Source organism: Trichechus manatus, unplaced genomic scaffold (assembly GCF_000243295.1).
Source record: "Trichechus manatus latirostris isolate Lorelei unplaced genomic scaffold, TriManLat1.0 scaffold00185, whole genome shotgun sequence".
Lineage (NCBI taxonomy): Eukaryota > Metazoa > Chordata > Mammalia > Sirenia > Trichechidae > Trichechus > Trichechus manatus.
The window spans coordinates 4,367,175-4,377,697 of record NW_004444121.1 but is presented as its reverse complement, the minus strand read 5'-3'; the positions used below and the strand labels follow the sequence as shown (position 1 = coordinate 4,377,697).

Below are 10,523 nucleotides of genomic sequence, written 5' to 3'. Positions count from 1 at the left end.
GTGATGTCTTTGCCTGGTTTTGGTATCAGCGTTATGCTGGCTTCATAGAATGAATTTGGAAGTGTTGCTTCCTTTTCTATGCTCTGAAATAGCTTGAGTAACTGGTACAAGCTCTTCTGTAAATGTTTTGTAGAATTCTTCAGTGAAGCCATCTGGGCCAGGGCCAAGCCATAGTATTTTCAATTGCCTCATATGCATGTGAAAGCTGGACAATGAATAAGGAATACCTATGAAGAATTGAGGCCTTTGAATTATGGTGTTGGCAAAGAATATTGAATATACCATGGACTGCCAGAAGAGTGAACAAATTTGTCTTGGAAGAAGTGCAACCAGAGTGCTCCTTAGAACAGAGGATGGCGAGACTTTTTCTCATGTGCTTTGGATATATTATCAGGAGGTATCAGTCCCTGGAGAAGGACATCATGCTTGGTAAATTAGAGGGTCAACGAAAAAGAGGAAGACCCTCAACTAGATGGACTGACACAGTGGCTGCAACAAGGGCTCAAACACAGCAATGATTGTGAGGATGGTGCAGAACCAGGCAGAATTTCATTCTGTTGTACATGGGGTTGCTGTGAGTCGGAACCAACTCAATGGCACCTAACAACAACAACAGTGTTTATATAGTATGAATACAAATTCCTTGTCAAATATATGTATTGCAAATATTTTCTCTCAGCTGTGGTTTGTCTTCATTTCCTTAGCAGTGTCTTTTGACAAGCAGAAACTTTTAATTTTGATAAAGTTCAAGGTTTTTTTTCTTTTTTTTTTAATGGTTTGTGCTTTTTTTCCCCTAAAAGTCTTTGCCTACTCTGGGCCATGAAGATATTCACCTGTTTTTATCCAGAATTTTTATAACTTTAGATTTTACATTTAGGTATAATCCATTTCAGATTAATTTTTGTGTATGATGTGCGGTGAGGGTTGAGGTTCTTTTTTTTTTTTTTTTTTTTTTCATTGTGGATACCCAGTTGTTCCAGCACCACTCGTTGAAAGGACTAGCCTTTTCCCATCGAATTATCTTGGCACCTGTGCTGAAAGTTAATTGGCCATATGTGTGTAGATCCACTTCAGGATTCTCTAATCTGTTCCCTGTCTGTTTCTGGATTCCCTAGTCTGTTCCACTGATCTATATGTCCATCCTTATCCCTATATCACACCATCTTTTTTCCCCCACAGTCTCAGGGAACATTGATTTAACCTTGTCCTAGGCCTCCACACGCCCTTCATTCCAATCCTCAGAATGTGGTTTTCCTTTAAAGTGTTCTGCTTAGGTCACTCCTCTACTCAAAAACCTATAGTGGCTCCCCATTGCCCCAGAGTAAAGTTCAAATTCCTTAGTGTGGCATTCTCAGGCTCCTGTACAAGCTCCCTTTCCTATTCTGCTCAGAGGCTCCATATAGGTCTCTTCCCCCAGGTTTTTTAAAATAATATTTTGTTATGTTTTCATTGAAAGTTTACACAGCAAATGAGGTTCTCATTTGACAATTTTTACACAAATTGTTCAGTGACCTTACTTACATTTTTCACAATATGTCAACATTCTCTTTAATTGCATTCTGGTGGTTCCATTTCCAGTACCTAGTCTCCCTGCCCCTTTACATTCTCATTTTTGGTTTAGAGTAATTGTTGACCTTTTGGTCTCATAGGGATGGTTTTTTAATGGAGCATTGTACTCACAGATAATCTCCTTTATTTTCTGTGCAATCTGTTATTTCACTAAAAGGTGACCTCAGGGGATAGTTTCTGTTCAAGGTTTAAAGATTATCTCAGGGTGATAGTCTCAGGGAGTCCTCTAGTCTCAACTGGTCCAATAAGTCTGGACTTGTTAAGAATTTGTGTTATGTTCTGTGTTGTTCTCCCATTCTATCATGGTCCATGTATTGTGGCCCTGATCAGAATGGTCAGTAGTAGCTGGCACCATCTAGTTCTTCTGGTCGAAGGGTAGATGAGGCCGTGGCTCGTGTAGGCTATTAGCCCTGTAGACTGGTTTCTTCCCTGAGACTTTGATTTTCATGCGGTCCTGATTAATGTAGATTTAGAGTAAATTTTGAAATGCGGACAGTAACGTAGGTCCTCCAAATTTATCCCTGTGTAGAAAAGAGTTAATGAAGCAGGCCTGAGACTGCTATCCTTAGAAAGAACTGCTTACATGGCAGGCCACTGGCTGTTGTCCGGGAACTTGGATTTTGGGAGGGTTCCCCCCGTTTCTTGAATGGTAAAAGTGGCTCACCATGTCTACACTCTGCAAACAATGCAGTTTATGCTGAACATCTACTTTCCTTCTGGGAGTCTGGAAATTTGGCGAGTGCTAGACAGAGGGTTTCTAAGTGACCAGCCCCCAGTATCCAACCTGGACACTGAGTCTCTAACGTGCTTCCCTAGTGGACACTTCACGCGTGTTGTCACAGCTTGTTGCTGTGTGACTCCGCGGAGAGGACTCTTGGCAACTGGCACCTACTTTCCTCCAGACTTTGCCCCATGCAGCTTTCGCCTTTGCTGATTTTGCTTTGTATCCTTCTGCCGTAATAAACCTTAGCCACAAGCGCACTGCGTGCTGAGCCCTCCTAGCAAACCATGGAATCCAGGGGTGGTCTTGGGCACACCCAACAAATCCCTAAGGAGTTCATGGGTTTTTTTTTTTAATACTGTTATAAGTTATATACACACATATACATATATGTATGCTTGTATTTTTAAATTTTTCTATCTCTAATTGTAGCTAGTATGCAGTGCTGTGATTTTTTTTTACTATTGAACTTTAATTTTGTAACCTTGTTAAACTTGTTAGTTTTTCTGTAGATTTCTCATGGTTTTCTTCATTTCACCCTTTTTCACATGTACAATTTAGTGACATTAATTATATTGACCATGTTCTGCCACCGTTACCACTATCCATTTCCAGTTTTTTAAATCATCCTTGGCAGAAACTCAGTGCCCCTTAAGCAATAACTCCCCTTTCCTCCCACCCACCTGTTCCTGGTAATCACTAACTTTGGTGTCTATGCATCTACTTATTCTAGAGATTTCACTGGCTGCAACAATGGGCTCAAACACAGCAACGATGGTGAGGATGGCGCAGGGCCAGGCAGTGTTTTGTTCTATCGTGCATGGGGTCTCTGGGAGTCAGGACCGACTCGATGGCACCTAACGACAATAACAGATATTTCATATGAGTGGGATCATACAATATTTGTCCTTTTGTGTATGATTTAGTTCACTCATCATCCTATTTTCAAGGTGCATCATGTTGTAGCATTTATTAGAACTTCATTTCTCTTTTGATTGAATACCTTTCCATTGCATGCGTGTACCACATTTTGCTTATCGCTTCCCCTGTTGATGGACACATGGTTGTTGTTGTCTTCTTGTAGTTGCGGACAGTGCTGTAATGAACATTGGTGCTAACCTTTTGGTTAGCAGCCAGCGCTTAATCACTGCGCCGCAAATTTTTATACGTTGTATTTTTGTCATCGTACACTTCAAAATATTTTCCAGTTTCCCTTGTGATTTCTTTTTTTTTTTTTGACCCATGGATTATCTAAGTGTGTTAATTTGCAAATATCTGTTGTTGTTTTTTTAAAATAGATATCTTTCTGTTGATGATTTCTAATTCAATTTCGTTGGGATCTGAGAACATGCTCTGTGTGACCAGCATGTGTTTAATCCTGGTGAACATTCCATGTGCCCTTGAAAAGAATGTGCATTTGGCTATTGAGTGAACTGCTTTATAAATGTCAATCAGGTCAAATTGGTTGCTAGTGTTATTTATGTCTTCTACGTACTTTCTGAGGAGCCCTGGTGGCTCAGTGGTTAAGTGCTTGGCTGCTAACCGAAAGGTCTGCAGTTTGAACCCACCAGCCATTCCGTAAGAGAAAGATACGATAGTCTGCTTGCCTGAAGATGATAGCCTTGGAAGCCCTACGGGACAGCTCTTGCCCTGTAGGGTTGCTATGAGTTGGAATCGACGAGTTTGGGGGTTTTTTTCTTTGGTTTATGTACTTTCTGATTTCCAGCCTCCCTGTTTCATCAATTACTGAGAAGGTCGTGTTTGTTGTTGCCAGTTGCTGTCGAGTCGCTCTGACTCATGGCAAGGTTATGCACAACAGCGGGGAACGTGCCCGTCTTGCCCTGTCCTCACCATGGTCGGTGGTCGGTATGCTTGAACCCTCTGTTGCAGCTACTGCGTCAATCCCTCTCAGCGAGGATTTCCCTCGTTTTCACCGACTCTCTACCAAACGTGATGTTCTTTTCTAGGGATTGGTCTTTCCTGATGTTGTGTCTGAAGTATTTAGGACTACTGTAATTTCTCTCAGGAGCACTTGTGTGTTTCAACGTAGAGATTTTGCCCATCTTTCATTAGATTTACCCCTAGGTATTAATTCTTAGCATTTATACCTAGGATACTATTGTAAATGTTAAAGTGTAAAATTTTTAGTTTCTATTTATTCTTTGGTAGTATACAGAAATACAATTGATTTTCTAATATTGACCTTCTATTGAGAGACTTGCTAAATTTTCTTATTACTTCAAACGGTATGTCTGTAGATTGGCTTGGATTTTGTATTTCACAATCATGATGTCTGTAAATAATGACAATTTCATTTCTTCCCTTCTAATCTTTTTTGTTCTGTCTTTGCACTGTTGCCTTGTTGCACTGGTCAGAACCTGCCGTACAATGTTGAGTAGAAAAGGTGATAGCAGATGCGCATCTTATTCTCAATCTCAGGAGGAAAGCTTTCAATAGTTCATCTTAAGGATGATGTTTGCTGTAGGAATTTTATAAATATTCTTTACTGGATTATGGAAGTTTGCATCTACTCCTAATTTGTTAAGAGTTCTTATGAATGTGTAGTGGACTTTGGCAAATTCTTCTTCTGTGTCTATTCAGATGACCTATGATTTCCCTCCCTCCTCCCCATAGCTTTTTATTTGTATATTCTTTTGTTATTATCTGGAAACCCTGGTGGCGCAGGGGTTAAGAGTTTGGGAGCAGTTCTACTCTGTCCTGTACGGTCGCTATGAGTCAGAACGGACTCGATAGAGATGAGTTTTGGTTTGGTTTTGTTATCATCTTACCCTAGAGAGTTAAAAAATGTATCCTTAATTCATTAAATAAATACTTTCTATGTTAAATACTTTTCTCTTCCCAAACAATGCAAGAAGCTTAGAGCAGCTTAACTCTCCACTTTTGTGTGATTGCTGTGATATATTTTACTTTTACGTAGTTTGTACATTCCACAAGACATTATTGTTATTATGTTTTAAACAGTCAGTACGCCTGTTTAGTTACTTTTTCCAACGCCTTCATTTCTTCTGCAGTTCCTGAGAATCTGAGGTCATTCTCCTTTGGGCTAAAGAACACCTTTTATTATTCATTTAGTGCAGGCTTCCTGGCTATGAATTCCTTCAGCTTTTTTCATTTTTCTTTTGGTAAAGCCTCTAGTTCATCTTCATTTCTGAAGGATATTTTCGCTGAATATAGAACTGTAGCGTGACAATGTGCCCTTTCAACACTTTAAGGAAATCATCGTCTCTGGGCTTTCATCATTTTTACTGAGAAGACAGCTATATTAATGCTGTTGTTTTTAAGGTAATGTGAATATTTTTTCTGGTTGCTTTAAAATTTCTCTCCTTTTTGAGTTTTCATCAGTTTTACTAGGAAGTGTCAAGGTGTGGTTTTCTCATGTATCCTGTTGGGGCTTGCAGAGCTTTCTCTGTGGTTTGGTGTCTTACCAGCTGTCATGGATTGAATTGTGTCCTGCAAAAATGTGTGTCAACTTGGCTGGGCCATGATTCTCAGTACTGTGTGATTGTCCACCATTTTGTCATCTGATGTGGCTTTCCTGTGTGTTGTAAATCCTACCTCTATGATGTTGATGAGGTTAGATTAGCGGCAGTTATGTTAATGAGGCAAGACTCAATCTACAAGATTAGACTGTATTTTGAGTCAATCTCTTTTGAGATATAAAAGAGAGAAGTGAGCAGAGAGACATGGGGGCCTCATACCACCAAGAAACAAGGGCCAAGAGAATAGTGCATCCTTTGGACCCGGGGTCCCTGCGCTGAGAAGCTCCTCAACCAGGGGAAGATTGATGACAAAGACCTTCCCCTAGAGCCGACAGAGAGAGAAAGCCTTCCCCTGGAGCTGATACCCTGAATTTGAACTTGTAGTCTCCCAGACGGTGAGAGAATAAATTTCTGTTTGTTAAAGCCATCCACTAGTGGTATTTCTGTTACAGCAGCACTAGATCACTAAGACACAGTTTTAGAAAATTTTCAGGTTTGGTAAGAAGAGGGAGGGGTTCCTGGCCTGGCCCCGACTGGCTCTCAAACAGGCACTGTTGACTGTCACCCTGGAGGGCGGGGTATGACGGAGACTCTGACACTTTGTTTCAAAATGTCTATGTTGTTCCACCCTGAAAAGACAGGATTTAATTATTACTTAGGTCTAAGTAAACATTTTCAGTAGAAAATTACTGTGCCTTCTTTGGCCGTGGTATTGTTACCTGGGCCAGCGCCCTCCAGCTGAAGGCCAGCAGGCACTCCGCTGGGGTTGAAGGAGGGAGGTCTGCTCACTGCAGCAGAAGGCACTGCCTGGGGAGTCTCTGCAAGGGGGTGGCAGGAGGTGCAGTGTTGGCTTTGGGCTTGTTTGGGGCGGCCCTGGGGCTTTGCTCCGGATTGGATGGTGTCAGGAGGCAGGGTCGGTCTACGCCTGGGTGATATCCACATCTCGGGAAGGAGGCAGACCAGAGCAAGGCTGGAGATTGGCTGGGATGCGTCCGTCTGCTCCTCGTCTCGTCCAGACATAATTAATTACAGTGTGGGCTCGTGTATGTCTTGATCCGTTAGGGTTGCAGGGTGAAACTGTTTATATTCTAAACAGAATTCCGAGGCTTATCTCCGAGGCGCAGGCTGGCACCCAGCACCACCAGGCCTATCTGTGACTGCAGGCCAGCCCCCAGCACCACCAGGCCAGGCTCTGAGTGCAGGCCAGCCCCCAGGGCCACCAGGCCTATCTGTGACTGCAGGCCAGCCCCCAGGGCCACCAGGCCGGGCTCTGAGTGCAGGCCAGCCCCCAGCGCCACCAGGCCAGCCTTTGAGTGCAGGCCAGTCCCCTGGCACTGGGGCTGTCTCTTTTCTCACCTGAAAACTTAAGCTGGTTGGCCCCACACCCACAGTTGCTCTGGTATCATTCTACTTCATGAATCAACAGGGTGGCTTTCTACAAACAACTGCCAGGACCTGAAGGGCTTGGGCTGTCTGGCAGCAACGCCTCTGCTCCAGCCCCCTGGCCTTGCACTGCCCCCACCCCATGCCTGTGGACCCAGCCCTCACAGGGAGCTGTCCCCAAGACGTAGCTTAGCCAAGAGTTTGCACCCACCTTGGACTGTCCTTACACTGGGGATTATTCTGATGCGTTCCCCTAACCGTGTTAATGCTCCGTGGCTTCCTTTCAGTGTGAAATCCTGACGGGCCAGGGCCTGGGCTGCACTGAGGGGTTCCCCTTGTCAGCGCCTTGAGCACCCCCGGGCAGGATGACGAAAGGCACCTGTGCTGGGAATTGGGCCAGAAGTGGGTAGTGCTGTGCTGCCGGCCTGGTGCTCAGGAGCGCTCCATGCTCGGGGTGCTCCGTGCAGGAGGCTCGTCAACAAGCAGTGTGACTCCAGTTAGCAGTGCCAAGACAGGCAGCTGCCACGGAGAGTGTAGGGGACCCAGCATGGGGCCTGGGGCGGCGGGGGGCCACAATGGTGGACAGCGCTATAGGGTGGCACCTGCTGGTGGCCCAGGCCCAGCAGGTCAGGCTGGTGCCAGGGCCAAGGGCGCAGGCAGATGGCAGGGCCATGCATCGGGCTGAGGACATGAACTTCATCTGATGGGCAGCACGTGACCCCGTGCTTTAGAAACGCACTGGCGGCTGGGTGGAGGCCGCAGCGTGGAGTGGGCTGAGGAGCCTGTATCAGGCACAGCGGCAGGGTTTACCGAGGGGTGTGATACAGACAGGACGTTGTCACCTCTGGGAGAGGACCGTCTGTTTCCTGCCCAGGTGCCTGGGAGTGGAACACCGTTCACTGAGGTAAGAGATGCAAAGTGGCAGGTTTGGCGTGGGGTGGGGGTGTGGAAGATGCATCTGGGTGGCCTGGGCTGCAGCATAGGGTCCTGCAAGGGGGCTGGGTGCCAGGCACACACGTGGAGGGAGCAGGCTGGCAGGGAAATAGCTGGAGCCTCCGGGTGAACCGCACAGGAAGGCCTCAGTGGGGTGTCCGGGACCAAGGCTGCCTCTGTCCCAGAGCCTGGGGGAGGGCTCAGGATAGTGGGTCCTCAGCCAGGTCTGGCTTAGGCAGTGGAGGGACCCTCACTGAACGCTGCCCAAGCATCCAGGGGGTGGGCTGAGGGTCCTGGAAGGGGGGCCTGGTGAGGCTGCAGGGACACGGGAGCAGGCTGAGGCCTGACTGGCCAGGCCAGTCCAGCTCTCTAACTTGGGCTCCAGCCTGCAGGGTTCTCGTGGGGAAGGCGGGGGGCGGGGAGGGTGGCTTTGTGTGAGCCTAGCCCTGTGGCATATTCAGGGTGCCCACTCTGAGACTGTGCAGAGCCTGGGAGGCTCCGGGATTCCCACGGAGGACTGGCTGGCCATGGGGTGAGCCTGGGGCTCACAGGCACCCTTCCCCATCACTCTGCAGCTGTCCCCAGAAGGAGCCAATGTGGGACACAGCCAGCTCCTCCCCACCATGTGGCCAGGCAGGGTGATGTGGGCCTCAGGGAGACTGTGGAACAGGAAGCGGAGAGGTAGACGTGCTTAAAGGATTAACTGCTCACAGCCTCCTCCAGGCCTCTCAGTCCCTCCGCTAAGTGTGGACGCCTGAGTCCCCTGCCACGCTCCCAGGAAAACGCACACAGAGGCTGGGTGAGAAGACCACCCAGCGCAGAGGGCAAAGGCGTTTCCGCTTCTTGGAACTTTAATGACGGCAGAACAGAGGAAAGTGTCCCCCCCCCCCCCGAAACATCCCCAGCCCCTCTGTCCTTGGAGCTCAGCACAGGGATGAGGACCCTCACCCACATGCCCGAAAGAGCGGCACTCCAGGGTTGGGGGGTGGGAGGGGCGGCTATGCCAGGCTGGGAAGCTGGGACAGAAGGGGAGACGTGCACCCTCTTCTCTTGGCTCAATCCCTCTTCCCTGGGACCTGATGTTGCCCCCAGACCCTGGGCGGGGCTGGCAGGCAGGGCTCATGCAACAGTGAGGGGCAGGAGGTGGCACAGACGCCCTGCCCGTCACCCCAGGCGGGGGCGGGAGGGTTACAAGAGGCCATGCGTGGCCACGCGGGTCCGTACAGAGTGTCTGCGGTGCACATACAGGTCGGAGAGGGCGCCCTCCACCCCAGGCTGCGCCCAGGACCAGAGGGGGGAGGTACAGGTGGCACTGCCATGCCAGGGGCGGGGTCCTGGCCAGCCCCAGGGGGGCATGGCGAGCCAGTGGCACGGCCTACTCCTTTGCGCGGCCAATGATGGCGAGAATGTAGAGAAAGATGTTGATGATGTCCGTGTAGAGGTTCAGCGCCGCAAACACGTACTCCTCAGGGCTTAGTGACAGCTGCTTGTTCCCCAGCAGCAGCTGGGTATCGACTGCCAAGAACTGGGGCGACAGCGCGGCCATGCTGAGAGAATGCCCGGCCCCCCAGGCACACAGACCCACTGCCCGCCTGCCCATGCCCCTACTCACGCAGGTGAAGAGCAGGGCGCCCAGCGAGGCGTACACAATCTCCAGGATACGGTTCCGAATGAAGATGCAGAGAATGGCGAAGATGAGCAGCACCACCACGCTCACCAGGAGCACCCCCATGCATGAAGTGAAGTCGTAGCGGGTCTGCAGGAACACAAGCGAGACGGAAGCCTGGGTGCCGGGCTCTGGGGAGGCCCTGGCCCCATGGCTGCAGCCTGCCTCGGGGCCTCACCTGCATGGAGAAAATGACCACAGTGAAGCAGACGGTCGTGGTGATGCCCACAGCCATGATGACGGCCTCAGTGTCATAGAAGCTGGCGATCATGCCCACCATGTAGGACAGGCTGACAGTCAGGATCGACTGCAAGAAGATGGGGAGGACCACCACCCGCTGTGAGTGTGCTGAGTCACCCCTGCCCCCACTGTATCCCGCTGCAGGCAGAGGGGATCCAGGGTGACCAGGCTCCAGGGCGGGGGACCATGGGGCTGGAAGGCTGGGCCTGGGGGCCGAGGGCCCAGGGTTACCAGTGCAATGAGGTTCCAGGGGTGCTTTCGCCGGAAGTCCCCGCAGCAGCTAAGGACAATGAGGGAAACAAAGAAGACGGCATAGGAGACATAATAGGTCCAGACGTTCGCCCGGACAAAGTCCTTCACGCCCCTGACGAACGTGAACACGGCCACGGAGGACAAAGTCACTGACAGCTGCAGGGTCAGGACCAGGAACACCTGCAAGAGAAGAGGTTCAGACGCTGCCTGCCCACCTGCGCCCAGGTGACAGGTGCAAGGTCAGCACCAGGCACACCTG

General features: G+C 49.0%; 1 protein-coding gene across 1 annotated transcript in view; it reads right to left on the bottom strand.

Annotated features, from left to right (window-relative positions):
* Positions 1-9,103: 9,103 nt before the first annotated feature.
* Positions 9,104-10,523, bottom strand: part of GRINA (glutamate ionotropic receptor NMDA type subunit associated protein 1) — a 2,457-nt gene continuing 1,037 nt past the window's right edge. The window contains exons 3-6 of the mRNA XM_004387387.2: positions 10,244-10,444; positions 9,951-10,079; positions 9,719-9,862; positions 9,104-9,631 (exon numbers count right to left, since the gene is read on the bottom strand). Coding sequence (XP_004387444.1) covers positions 9,482-9,631; positions 9,719-9,862; positions 9,951-10,079; positions 10,244-10,444 — 624 coding nt within the window. The 3' untranslated portion in view covers positions 9,104-9,481. The remainder of the gene's footprint in view (positions 9,632-9,718; positions 9,863-9,950; positions 10,080-10,243; positions 10,445-10,523) is intronic.